General features: G+C 36.3%; 1 protein-coding gene and 2 pseudogenes across 1 annotated transcript; 1 reads left to right on the plus strand and 2 right to left on the minus strand.

The window, feature by feature from the left end:
* Positions 1–36: 36 nt before the first annotated feature.
* On the minus strand, positions 37–5,798 carry LOC120211984 (annotated as a pseudogene).
* Positions 5,799–6,548: 750 nt separating this feature from the next.
* Positions 6,549–9,191, plus strand: LOC120211920 (annotated as a pseudogene).
* A 2,204-nt stretch (positions 9,192–11,395) lies between these two features.
* LOC120211921 (1-aminocyclopropane-1-carboxylate oxidase 1-like) lies at positions 11,396–13,671 on the minus strand. Its single transcript, XM_039210389.1, has 3 exons — positions 13,539–13,671; positions 13,183–13,406; positions 11,396–12,089 (listed from the first exon to the last, which is right to left on the minus strand). The coding sequence occupies exons 1-3, from the start codon at positions 13,638–13,640 to the stop codon at positions 11,507–11,509; spliced, it is 909 nt and encodes a 302-aa protein (XP_039066320.1). The 5' UTR covers positions 13,641–13,671; the 3' UTR covers positions 11,396–11,506.
* Between the last annotated feature and the right edge of the window lie 825 nt (positions 13,672–14,496).

Here is a 14,496-nt window from a genome sequence, read left to right on the forward strand (position 1 = left end):
TTTCGCCATATGTTACATAGAGGCGATTACCGGCCAACAATACACCTTGATCCGATCCTGTTAACCACAGTGACATCCGGCAAGATCATCGAAGACAAAAGGATATATCTGGCGACATTCACCCAAATCGCTTTATTCTTTAAAATGTTTTACAAGAATACTAACACGGAAGGGATCGGAATGCTCGACACAGAAAGCTATGCCATATAGAAAGGCTATTCATGAAACACCAACAAACTTGTGCTTTTCCAGATCTTGATAAGTGAGATTTTGCAAGGGAGATGATCGTCTCCTTCTGCTTCTAGTATTCGTTGTACCGCAAGAAGAAATACTCGATATAATCAAAATCGATTGGAGACATCCTTGCCTATCATAAGCAGGAAAGAAAATGACTCGAATGAATGCGATGGTTTCCGGGGAATGAAAAAGCATAATCGGGGAATGAAGATACCTGGATTAAGGACCATAACGCCCAATATAAATGTGAAGCTAACATTAATGTATTTGCTTCCACATAGAGAGCTTCAAGATCTTTTTCTGATACCTGTGGTTGATAAAAGGAGCTTTACTGTAAAGAGTTTTTCAAACCAGAAACAAAGCATGCAGTACAAATTTAAAATCTAAATATATCCCCGAGTAAAAAAGCCTCTTTAAAGGTATTCCGAATACGTAAACAAGATCGATTTACAGCAATATTCGATTTAGGGGGCAATTTTATCAAACCAAAAATGCACCGATCAGAGAGATACATACCTTGTATGGTTTTTCAGGTTGCAAGTAATGCCTGAAAAAATGATATTGTTCGTCTTTACAAGGATACCTGCATTGCATTGACAATTTGACACCATGTTCAATAATCAGTAGGTATGTGCCAATCTATTCAAGAACTCAGCGTCGATGCACGAGAACACACAGAGAATGGCAATGCAGAAGATATAGATGAAACTTACAAGCTATAATCACAGTCATAGCCTGCATATTCATTGAAGTGATTTCCAATGTCGAAGCCTCTGTAATTGTAAGACCCGTACTCAAAGTCTATGATGTAGAGCTTTTCTGGACATTAACAAAATCAACAGTTAAGTCGGCACATAAAAAAAAACTGGAACAATTTATATTCTTAAATTCCATCCGGTAGTTAGACACCAACACAATATCGCATTCTTCTCTCTTTCGGGTATGGGTTTCGTGAGACATCCTGTTCCCAAGCGTCTAGCATGGTGACAAACGTATCGTCAAATAGTACATCCTTGAATGAGTGTCATTCCACACACTACTGTGAACTTGTTTTGAGGTTGTATTCATATCAGATGATATTATAGACAATATTTCTTGGATACTGACTAGTGCCCAACTGATGCAGTTTCAAGTAAGAAGATTGGAAAAGGCCTTATGATCCATGTCTTATCTTTAAGAAAAATCTAGTAAAACATAATACACCTTTGCAGTATTTACCACATTGCTAGCATCCTACGCCTACTAGATCTCATATTGAGATTGGCAAATCAACATGCAATAGAGTTTTGTTTTTAAGAACTATAATATGGAATAGTTTAGAGATATTCTTATTCTTTCGTACCGTACGTCTAAGCAACGGTGTTGGTTCAGTTTCATTGCATAAATTTGCATATCAAACCCATATTAGCAACCAAAAATTTCTTTGGATAAAGACACTGCACTGCACTCCACCCATATTGACATCTATACCTATGCCAACACCCTTCCCGTTTACAACTTAACATTGTCATATCTACCAACCCAAAGTGTTCCATCTTTAAGAACCATCGTGTAATAGTTTTAAGATATCATTTATGTTATGCCTAACCAGCAGTGTTGCTTCCCTTGTCACTACCGGTAATATGCTTATCTATTGATTGTACAAAGAGCAAAAACCAAACCCAATATCAACATATGGAAATTTGCTAGGGATAAGGACACTGGACTTGTCTTGAAATATGAGTGCAAAAGTGTGCACATGCACGTGCCACAAACATCTGTTTGCGTGTGTTATGAGATAGAGGGGAGAGAGACCAGCACATATAGAATGCAAGATGTGTCTACTGTAAATAGATACAACATTACAACCTACACATGAATAGCATGTATGGGCGTTCTGTGAGTTTCAATGGGACGAGAAGAAAGGTGGCAGGTTAGCAGAGTGAACAAACTCAAAGTTGCAAGTTCTGACATAACTTGTTCATCATTACGCATCAAATTTCCAGAGAGTAAATCATTGTGAGCAAACACCACTGGAGCATTGAGAAGACCTGTCAATTCCTGATCCGTCATCAAGAGACACTCTCATAAACAGGGATAAACTTCTTGATGTTGAATCAAAACATATAATCAGAAATACATAGCATCTTCCCTTCATCAGCACCAGATGAATAAACTATAACATAAAAAGAGATCTTACCTTCAGCTGTGTAGCTTCCTTATGCACTTCCTCAAACGAAATTGTCTCATATATCTTCTGTTTATCGGTATCTTCAAACTGGAGAGAAGATGCTGCAAAAGAAAGCCTTGTGTGTTAGATATACATCTAATACTGCTAGGTAATAATCTTAAGAAGAAAACTCAATGTTCCCACCCTGGACATTGCTAATGACAATTGTTAAAAGAAGACATAATGAGTCAAAACTCCACACAAGTAATACTATCTGAAAAGCCAAAAGTTGAAGATAAACAAAACAAAGAAGATAAATGTTGAAACCACTGCAACCGAAGTAATCCCATCTCATTTTTTTTATGTAAACATGTAAAAGAAGTTGGTTCTCAAACCTTTCTCAAAGAACTTAAAGAGGTCAATCCATGGTCGAGGTTCTTTAGAACCTTCGAAGTTGCTTAGCGATTTCAGAAGCCAGCTTTGGCTTTCTCATGTCTGGCAAAAGGAAAAACAGGTAAAAAGTACATTAGTACACAGCTAGCAGGTCCAACAATAACTTGCAGTTCAATTACAAGTTAGTTCCCACAGAAGCCAATGCCTTGTAGACTAATTAATTATAGCATCTAGGCCAAATACTGATGATGGTCATGCAATAATAGGACCATAAAAGGTTCAAGAGGCGGAGAACTTTATTACTGATGCTGTCGGCATAGAACATGAGACTAAGATGCTCAAGGCATAAACTCTCCCAAATAACTGATGTGTAAAGAAAACATCATTATGTGCAAGGCCAACTCCCAGAGTAGATCTCTCATGCTTACCTGACGGAGTTAAGGTACGTGCATGTATGAAAGATTGTACCATCCCATTTCCAAATACACCAAGCAACTTGGCACCAAATCCTGCAGCCGAGAGGTATTTGATTGCCTAACACAATATAAAGATACAATTTTAGAATGAAATGAGAAGGCTATCAAACAGAAAGGTATTAATGGAACCAAAAAAAAGAATGTTGTATGAACCATCATAACCAGCAATAATTTAGTTTGAAAAACACCAAAAGACGTACAAAACCATCTTTTGAATTCCCTTTGAACTTGCAGTTGTTAGCATATCCTTGTCCGACCCTAATACATACATGTAAGCAAAACTTTTCAAAAGAAATCACAACTTGGCTAGAATAGATTACTTATCCATTAAGTCATTGACAGCTTAGTCCACCAAAACACTCCACAGAAGATATATGAGACAATTTACAAGCAATGTTTTAGCACTTCATATCATAACAACCAAAATCCATCAACTAAAATCCATCAACTAAAATCCATTAAGTCATCGAGTGATGCACCATCTAAAAGGGGCAGACATGTTGGTTTTTGACCCTAAACGAGATCAGAGTTTATGGCATCCAACGCGAAGGGATCAAATATGATGAGGGGACGACAAACACGATTAGTGGGATATGGAGATAGGAGATCTAATCCGAGTCAAATTAAACCATGTCCACATTGTGGAAAGAATCACTTGGGGATTTACAGGATGATTTTTGGAGCCTGCTTTAAATGTGGGGACACCAGGCATTTTGTTCGGGATTGTCCCATGTTAGCTGGTGAATCTGCTCAGCCAGAGAGGTCTGCCTCGGCTACCCAGAGAGGAAGAGGTAGAGGTAGATGAAGAAGTCAATCAGAGTCATCGGCTCCACAAGAGATACGTTCTACAGCTCGTGTGTATAATCGTAAGACTAACGAGGATCGAGATGACCCAAAGATAATAACAAGTATTTTTCAGTTGTATGACAAGAATGTGTTTGTACTGATTGATTCAGGGTCTATTTATTCTTATATTTGCAGTAAGTTAGTGAGAGAATTGAATATTCCTATTTGAAATATATATTCTCCATCCGATTTGATCTGTTATAAAATAAGGACTTAATTAAAAATAATAAAATTTTTAAAGAAATTATATTATTATCCTTGGGTTGGGTTGGGTTGGAGTTTTTTCACCCTCTACTCGAACCCGACTCGACCTTACCTCTTAAAAAATCTGACTCAACCTTACCCGAATCCTTTTTAAAAATAATTTAACCTGGTCAGATCAAGTCGGGTTGAAACCCGTCGAATTCGGATTAAATTTTCATCCTATAATTGAGGGGTGAACTACATGTTGGAACAACAAGTGAAACTAGTTCATTCCCATGCTACTGTTTTCCTTTACACTTGGAGCAATCTCCATAGGGACACAAGTGGCGAAAAGATCATGTAAACAATATGGGGGTGGTTGTGGATTCTGTGGCATATGCCTGAGAAGAGATTATACAAATCCTTGAATTGATGGTGGAAGGGCAAGGGCAAGGGAAAAGGATCCCATGGGTGAGAGGGTATTGTCTAGTTACGGGTCACATTTGGACTTACATGAAGTGGAAAATCCCTTTTCATGAACCATGTGGCAGCAATGGCAGGTGGGTTTGATCGGTTTCTTGAGTGGTGTCTGTTGATATGTGTGCAAATAATTCTATCGCACGTGTGAAGCTCAAGCAGTGGCGGATCCATCTTATGTTTAAGGTAGACGTGTATCTATCTTAAAATCTGAATCTTCTTTTGTTAGTTATGTATTTTGTCTGTTGTGCTCATCCTAAAAGTTTTATTTGTGTCAATTGATTTTTTGTTGTTAAAATATGTGTACGAACCCCTCGAGTGACCTCAATGGTAAAAGTGAATGTTATTCTTTCTATTGACTCCGAATTAGAGCACGTGCGTCTGCATAGTATATGTGTTGCCAATAACTAAGAAATATTTTAAACAAATACTACCTTTTATTCATCTCAAAACTATTAAAATATATACAGGTGTGTGTTTCCACTCTTAAAAATATTTTCGAATCTGTCACGAAACTCGAGTACCATCCGACACCTGCGGAGCACATTGGTAGAATTTGTTTTTGTATTTAGGCATGTGTTAGGGATAGAGATGATTTCATAGTCAACTTTGCTTGACCCTACTCAACAATCATTATTATGTTTGTCAACTTCGATTTTGAGCATTTGCCCCCATCAATGTATTTGGGTCTTCATATAGTGGCAGGACTGATACACATACATTCATGTTGATTGAAAGGTATCTAAATGTTAGGTTGTTAGGTTCAACTTTAACAAACCCTAAAATAATTAAAAAGGTAAAAGAATGGGTGTTTGTCAAATGACCCAAATCTATTCAATCCCGTTTTGCTTGACTTGTAGGTCAAGGTATCTTTGATTTTTCATTTGCAGCAACAAAAGGGTTTTATCTGTATGATCCCATGTCAGATTTCTGTAAAATATATATAATCTTATCTAAATGGAAGCAATTTCTTGATAGATACATCTGTGATCTTCATTCTCCCTGCAAAGAAAGTCGGCTACACTGTGTTCCTCCATCGAAATCAACCGTCGGAAAGCTTAATGAACTATCGTTTATGCAGTGCAGAAACGTTATTTTCATGTCAAACAGAAAGGATCACACTGTGTCTGTGTTTCAATGTGAAACGTTTCTCATACTCCATTATCTTTTGGCTGCATTTCTGGGAAAAGTTTGCTTTCTTTTCCCTTTTTTTCATATGCCAAACAAAAAGGGTTTGTAAAACATGCTCTAAATTCTCCTTTTTCTGTGAAACTTTTTCAAGTCACTGCAGGTTTCTGTTTTTGTTTTTCATGCAGAAAAACAAATGATAAAGGAGCATTTTGGGGGGCTTGTGGGGGCATCAAATGCACTAATAAAAGCTGTCTACGGTTCATTATTTTCACACAAATTTCAATACTAAAGATTGAAGATTATGTATTGGTTTCTGAGTGTTTCAGATTCCAATTTTCATCTTAACCACCCTCAATCACCATCACCTTTAAAATTCCATTTTTATTTTCTAAAAAAAAGATTTTAGTCAGTGGTAAAGCCTTTCCACTCATAACTTGATAAACCTAATCCCTACCTTTAATTTATATCAAGAAACATTGAGCAATAATCTGTCTCAATTAATTAGTGGAGGGTCCTTATTAACTTCAACATTGTTCATTTAATTGTTGGATTTGTTGCCTATAAAAGGGGAAGCTAGTTCCCAAAACACATCCAAGTTGTGAGTTCAAGTTAAAATATAAGCTTAAATCCTTTCTTACAACATATATTTCTCTCTTGTCTTCCCCTTTTCAGCATTGTTGTGCTCTTCCTTTTTCTTGAATATCAGAAAAAATGGTCAGTTATCTAAGGTTCATTAACACTATGAAATATTGTATTGTATTAATCAAAGCTTCTGAAATGTTTCGTTAATGGATTTCCAGGAAGGGAAGATGAGTTGGACGGTGGCCGACGCGGTGGACTACAAGGGTTTCCCCGCTGACAGGCTGAAAACCGGCGGTTGGGTTCCGGCTGCACTCGTCCTAGGTATGTTTGTCACATCAACCACCATGAACTTAAACAAAAAATCGTAGATGTTGAGATTCGAACTATTTCGAGCACGGTTAAACCGGTTTTTATATTCGAATACCTTGAATGTTAATAAATGTCATGTCATTTTCTGATTGGAGTTTGATGGGATAAGGAAGATCTTTATCATGCATGTAGAAAGCTCTGAATTATTGAGATTTCCTCAAAGCCAGTCTGCTTGCCACTAGTTCTTTGTGGTATTTAATATTACTCCACCTTTACAACATTATAGGCTTCACTTTCTTCTAACATTCATTTTGTTTATTTACTTAATTAAACTATAATTAACAAATAATCCTAGGGTTTCTTTGAGCTCTTACTTTTTCATAAACTTTGGACTTATTTGACAGGCATTGAGGTCTGTGAGAGGCTTTCAACAATGGGGATTGCAGTTAACCTTGTGACATACTTGGTTGGGGTGATGCATTTTCCGAGTTCGACGTCGGCCAATGTCGTGACAGATTTCATGGGCACATCGTTCCTCTTGTGTTTGCTCGGAGGCTTTCTCGCCGATTCTTTCTTAGGCCGGTACAAGACGATCGCCATCTTTTCCTTCATACAGACACTGGTGGGTGTTTGAAGAAAATTGTTTATAATTTTCAATCATCTTTTGTGCTGCATGTTCAGCTTTTGATCTGTGATCAAATGGTGATCATTTTTTAGGGGACTGGGGCATTAGCAATAGTTACAAAGCTGCCACAGTTACGCCCTCCGCCGTGCCATGCATCGGCATCCCATACATGCAGACCGGCAAATGGATTTCAGATGGGGATTTTATACGTGGCCTTATACCTAATTGCACTAGGCACAGGCGGCCTGAAATCAAGTGTCTCCGGGTTCGGAACCGATCAATTCGATGAGAAAGATGAGAAGGAGAAAGCTCAAATGACCTATTTTTTCAACAGGTTCTTCTTCTTCATCAGTATCGGAACCCTGACGGCGGTCACCGTGCTCGTCTACTTACAAGATGAAGTCGGTCGAAGCTGGAGTTACGGAATCTGCTGTGTTTCCATGCTTGTAGCCATCTTGATATTCTTATCAGGGACTAAAAGCTACAGGTACAAGAAAAGTTCAGGTAGTCCAATAGTTCAGATTTTCCAAGTTATTGTTGCTGCAATAAACAAAAGGAAGATGGAACTACCTTATAGTGTTGAATTATTGTATGAGGATACACCAGAGGCTCAAAGAATTCATCACACTGATCAATTCCGGTGAGTTTATTTCATTGTTCTTCAATGTTTGCATGGGGATAAATACCATACCTAAGGTCCTAATCAGTTACTTTTTTGTTTTTGTTACCTTAGCTTCTTGGACAAGGCAGCCATTGTTGCCGAAGGCGATTTCGAAAGAAGTGTCACCGTTTCGGCTCCGAATCCATGGAAACTTTGCTCGGTGACACGTGTGGAAGAAGTGAAGATGATGGTGGGACTTCTGCCTATATGGGCCACAACCATCATTTTTGGACCACTTATGCACAGATGATCACTTTTTCAGTGGAGCAAGCCTCCACCATGGAAAGATTAATTGGAGGTTTCCTAATTCCTGCCGGTTCCCTCACGGTCTTCTTCGTCGCTGCGATATTGATCACACTCGCCGTGTACGACCGTCTCATTATGCCGGTTTGGAAGAAATGGAAAGGAAAACCAGGTAAGCATGTGACACAAAATTTTACCTTTATCTACAAATAATTGTTGCAATGTGCATAATTAGCTAGCAACCATTTTCCGCAACAGGTTTCACCAACCTACAGAGAATTGCCATAGGCCTAGTCCTATCATCGTTCGGGATGGCGGCCGCCGCACTAGCTGAGAAGAAACGATTGTCGGTTGCGAGAACCACCACGACGACGATGACGCTGCCGATAAGCGTGTTCTTTCTGATTCCACAATTCTTCCTAGTGGGAGCCGGCGAGGCCTTCATATACATAGGCCAACTCGATTTCTTCATCACTCAATCACCCAAAGGAATGAAAACAATGAGCACCGGCCTCTTCCTCACGACGCTATCGCTCGGTTTCTTCGTCAGCAGCTTCTTGGTATCCGTGGTGAAGAGAGTAACAGGAGGAAGCAATGGTGGGCAAGGCTGGCTGGCTGATAACATAAACCATGGGAGACTTGATTGCTTCTATGGACTTTTAGCAGTTCTGGGGATCATAAACTTTGTACTGTATCTTGTTTGTGCCTCGTGGTACAAGCCAAGGATCCCTAAACCTGCCTTACAGATGGAGACCATTGTCAATGGCTCATCTGCTGAGAATAAGTGCTAGGGTTCTTTACACAGTTTGCACGATAATAATTGGTGTTATTGTAACTTTTGTCATCTTTGTGGATTAAACAACAGGTTTGGCTTTGGTTTTGTTTACGTAATCACTTTGTTAAAGATAAGCGTTAAATTTTCAATTTTTTTAAAATTTAACGTTAAATTTTGAACAAGGTATTAAAATGAAATAAAAACTAAAGTTTTTAACGGTAGATACTAAAATGTTTTAGATATGTTTTTTTAAAAATTTGAAAGTTTAGATACTAAAACGGATCAAAACTAATAATTTAGGTGCTAAATACAAACTTATCCAAAAAGTAAAATAAATATCATGTATCTGTTGCTGAATAGGGTTATATTGATTCTATACCCCATGTTTGGAATCACACAAATTGTGGAATAGAGCCTAAAGTCCCAAATTTTGTCAAAGGGATCACATCTTTTCCACCATCCAATAATAGGAGAAATAAAAAGTATATTCTAAGTATAAAATTCATCGTATTCATTGCTTTTTGGGTGTCAAATCTTTGGTGAAACAAAGGGGTGACTGATTGATGATATATTATTCTCCTTGCTCCAAGGGTCTGCTACATTAATTTCGTGGGGTTCTGTGGTATACAATTTTAGAATATTTTGGGACTTGTATGTAAAAGTTTCAACTTATACCACTAAATTCACAAACACTGAAGGTGGGTTTGCTTATCTATATGTCATGAGACCAAAGAATTATATGTTTTCTCTTTTTTGGGTAAATTACACATTTAATACCTAAAATATTAGTTTTGATTCGTTTTAATATCTAATTTTTTTTAAATCATGTCTAACGTTTAGTTTTTATTTCATTTTAGTATCTATCGTTAAAAACTTAATAGACGAGCTGACATGGCATAGCTCCGATAGATGGACAATCAATCCGGACGGTGGACCACGAGAGAATGACGAGTCGACTAACATAGTCCAATTTCAGACTCATTGGACGGTGGACGAAACCACTAAACTAGCTAAGGTCCTAATGCCAATTTTCTAATGGACCTATTCTTCTTCCTTTATAAATGAAGTTTGAGCCATTCGATGCAAACCTTTAGGAGTTTCTAAACAATTTTGGTTCTATTAACGCGCAAACCAAATTTGATCTTCCATTTAATAGCATTTTCTAAAGGGTAAAGTACACAAATGGTCCCCAACTATAGGGTATTACTATATCACATCCCTCAACTATTAAAAGTAATAAAATGATCCTCCAATTATAGAGTGTTGTTTTTTTGAGTCCCTTGACTATTAAAAATTATAGAATGATCACTCGACTATTCATTATGTTCGCTTGTCCTTTTCTATTGGTATTATGAGTGAACGTTAATTTGCTGATTGTGATATGATAAAATATGATCTTAGAACCTCAAACGACCATCATATCACAATCATAATGTTAACGTTCAGCTTAAACAACCGTCAATTTTTTTTAAGGAAAATGACAAATTTGGAACATAATGAATAATCATGTAAACATTTTGTAACTTTTAATAGTCGAGGGACTTAATAAAGTAGTACTCTATTTTCAGGGACCATTTGTGTACTTTACCCTTTTTTAAAAGTAAAGTTTAAATCTCTTGATTTAGCGTTAAGCAAAGTTCAATCTCGTAACCAAAAACCATGCTTAATCATCACATGCATACTTAATAGGGTTTATGCTTCAGAGTCAAATCATGAAAATGAATTAATTGCACCACACATCCTTAAACTATGATTTGTATTCTAAACTAATCTCTAACGTTTTTTATAATTTTAATTTCATAATCAAACTATGACTCTAGTTCTAGATTAGTCCTCAAACTTTTGAATATTCCAATTTCATCATGAAATTAAAACCCTCATTTTAAATTCATCCCTAAACTTTTGAAAATTTCAATTTCATCACAAACTATCGGTATATGCTAATCACATACCATGTTAATAAAACTATTAGACCAAGTTATATTATTATGTGTTCGAAAGAAGTAGGTTAAACTATAGTTGAAACTGATTATATATTTGGATGAATTTGGGGATGAAATTGGAAGATTCAAAAGTTTAGGGACCAATTTAGAGTGAGGGTCATAGTTTAGGGATGAAGTTGAAATGTTCTAAAGTTTGAGGATTAAAGTAGAGAATCATAGTTTGGGGATGAAATTAGAATGATTAAAAGTTTAGAGACTAATTTAAAATAAGTAATAGTTGAGGGATGCATGATGTAATTAACTGAAAAAACTATCTTTTCCTTCTATTGTAATCATAAAAAAGCAATCTTCCTCCCATGCATGCATGATTAAAAAGAAAGCACAAATACATCTTTTTATGTAGGAAACAAAGCAACAAAACAAAAAAACATAAAAGTATAATGCAATCCAAGTATTCAGTCCCCTAAACATGGAGATCAATGATGGCCATTAGCCATCATCTTCATCGACTCGAACCTCGGCCCCTTCTCCGAAAACTTCGTGGTCGAATACAACTTCAAATAATCCCCGAAACAATAACCGCTAGGGTACAACAGTTCCGAGGCTGGAGAAATCATTGCATCACCGGCGGGGTTATAAAACGTAGCGATCGAAAGCCTACTTCCATGCTTTTCGGCCATCACACGGTGCAACACACTCTTGTACCTCCCATTGCTCAACACTTCGAGCTGGTCGCCCGTGTTGACGAAGATGGTGTTGTTTCTCGAGGGGGGAATCCTTTGCCATTGTCCGTCTTTCAGGAATTCGAGGCCCGGGACCTGGTCGTCCTGGAGCAATAATATGATACCGCCGGCATCAGTGTGTTCCCGGAGACCTCTCACGAGGTCCGGGTTAGGACATTGAGGGTAGATCGCCACTTTCGTCCCTACGGATGGGCCTTTGGTGCCCGAGAAGGCTTTCTTTATGTGGTTTGGGTCCAGCCCTAGATTCTCACACATGAGTTCGGAGAGGGTTTCCGCTAGTTTCAGCAGCTGTGCTATGTATTCATCCATTGTTTCACTGTAAAAACATTCATCATTTTTTAGCCACCAATGAATCATGTACTTAGAGCATCCTTAGAAGTTACATCTCTATATCAGACCGAGTTGGATGGAATTTCTAATTTTGACTCAATTCGACTCGATTACATCTAACTCGAACCCTTTCGATATTAAAGTCACCTTGGAAGTGTTTACATTATGTCTGTCTATATAATATATATAAAACCGATTCAAGTTGTATATTCAGTTTTTCTCTTCTAATATGTAATATGTAAACCGGTTCAAGCCGTTCTTTGGAAATATGATTATATTCAAAGATGATTATGGGTCGGGCCAAATTTCTGATCCACTCGAACTTAATCCGAAAATTAAATCCGTCCATTTACTCCGTCTCGGAGTTAAAGAAGGATTTCATCTGGTCCAAAATCTGACTCACTTTTGAGATCAAAACTTGTACCCGACTTTTATATATGTATCGTTTTTAATTTTTTATTAGGTGAAATAAGAATTTAATTAAAAAATAATATACGAATGTATTACTATAATTATTTTAAAATATATAATAGATAAATTATAATATTATTTCGTGTTGGTTTAGATACGGTTTTTTCATGATAAGTACACAGATAGTCTTGTTTTGTTAAGTATTTCAACTATTAAAAGTTATAAAATGGTCTTTCGATTATAAGTGTTAGTTTGTTAAGTCCATCGGTTATTAAAAGTTACAAAATGGTCACTCGACTAATTATTATGTTCCAAATTCGTCATTTTCGTTAAAAAATAGATTATATTTAGAGTTGACGTTAATATGTTTACTGTGATATGATAAAATATAATACTAGAATCCTAAATGACTATCATATTCCAGTTATCATGTTGACGTCCAGCTTAAACAACCGTCAATCTTTTAACGAAAAAGGACGAGTTTGAAACATAATGAATAGTCGGACTATCATTTTATAACTTTAATAGTCAAGCTACTTAACAAAACAACATTCTATAGTCAGAGGATTATTTTATAATTTTTAATAGTTAAATGACTTAATAAAGCAGTACCCACCTATTTATTTATTTTTATTGATTACAAGTGTCGAATGTGAATACTAACTCACCAGAGTTCCTTTGAAATGTTTGGGATCTCATGGATGTTGTTATTTGGACGATGCCAAATGAAGAAGGTGGTTTCCCAGTCCCTATCTGAGATGAATCCATTGCTGTTTAAGCTTTCAACGATCTCAGATTCATAAAACTTTGCCTTCAGATTCTCATCGTAATGAACATTCACCAATTCTTTCACCTTCTCCATCAACTCCTTGTCGATCCCATGGTTATCGACCTGCAGAAAAAGGAAAACCCACCATTAAAATCACATTTGCAGGTGCAAATTTTGTAAAAGCACGAAAGGTTTATAAAAGAAAATCATAATCTGGAGTTGAAATAAAGAGGAGGATGGGATGATGTCTTTCACCTGAAAGCAGCCCCATTTCTCACAAGCTTCGTTGAGGAGCGCCATTGTTTTGCTCCTTTTCTGGCCGTTGAGTGCAGCAAAATCTATCACTGGAAGCTCCATTGCTAATATCCCATATCACAAAGAAACCGGTAACTTGGAAAACTATTTATAGGCTATCAAGAGGTTGCTTGCTTTGGTTCAAGTTGTGTAGTTTTTTTTAAGGAAATGATCACACGTTACCAGTTTTGTTATTATTTTTTTTAATAAAATCGGTAAAAAATTATCAGAAATATTATTATTTCTACCGATTTTATTATTATTGGATTATTTACTAATTTTATTAATAAATCCGATAAAACGCTACCTGTTTTGTTATTATTAGATACTTTACCGGAATTATTAAAAAATATTAATGTTTTAGGTAATATTTTTACCGGTTTTGTTAAAAAAATAATAATAACAAAACCGGTAGCGCATTTATTTAACCGTATATTAAGGGTGCCGCACTATAAAACTCTTTTTTTTTTCTTTTTCTTTTTTCAGCATTTTCCCACTAAAGTTTAGATAAATATAAAATTAATGAACTTAAATTTGCACAAATCGAATTATCTTGGTAGTTAAAGATGATTTATCCGTAAAGGTATTAAGTTCAAGCATTGTAAACAAGGTGATCGAGCGCGTTCGTTGTCAAATGACTTGAATCTTTATAACAGATATCACGTTGTAATCACCTAAGCTTAATAAAAATTTGATACTTGTAATTTATCTAATCTATGCTTAAATATCGGGACGAAGGTAGATAAAAAGTAAGAAGGGAGTATCTCAAAATTTTAGTCTAATAACATTTTAGATCCTTATCGATTTAAATTTTAGTAAAACTGATTTTCATTCTCTCTAATTTCTCGAATTAAAATATAACAAATCCCTTAATTTTAGACTCATACAAATTATCCATCTCAATATTCGATCACAATAG

This window comes from Hibiscus syriacus, unplaced genomic scaffold, assembly GCF_006381635.1.
Source record: "Hibiscus syriacus cultivar Baekdansim isolate YM2019G1 unplaced genomic scaffold, ASM638163v2 tig00109987_pilon, whole genome shotgun sequence".
In the NCBI taxonomy this organism is placed as follows: Eukaryota; Viridiplantae; Streptophyta; class Magnoliopsida; order Malvales; family Malvaceae; genus Hibiscus; species Hibiscus syriacus.

Bases quoted from the DNA above. Each gene is read 5' to 3' on its own strand.
- LOC120211921 (XM_039210389.1), bottom strand. From the start codon at position 13,640: ATGGAGCTTCCAGTGATAGATTTTGCTGCACTCAACGGCCAGAAAAGG. The intron at 13,407-13,538 runs GTGAAAGACATC...CTTTTTCTGCAG, and splicing joins AGAAATGGGGCTGCTTTCAG to GTCGATAACCATGGGATCGA. The intron at 12,090-13,182 runs GTGAGTTAGTAT...ATGTTTTTACAG, and splicing joins AACATTTCAAAGGAACTCTG to TGAAACAATGGATGAATACA.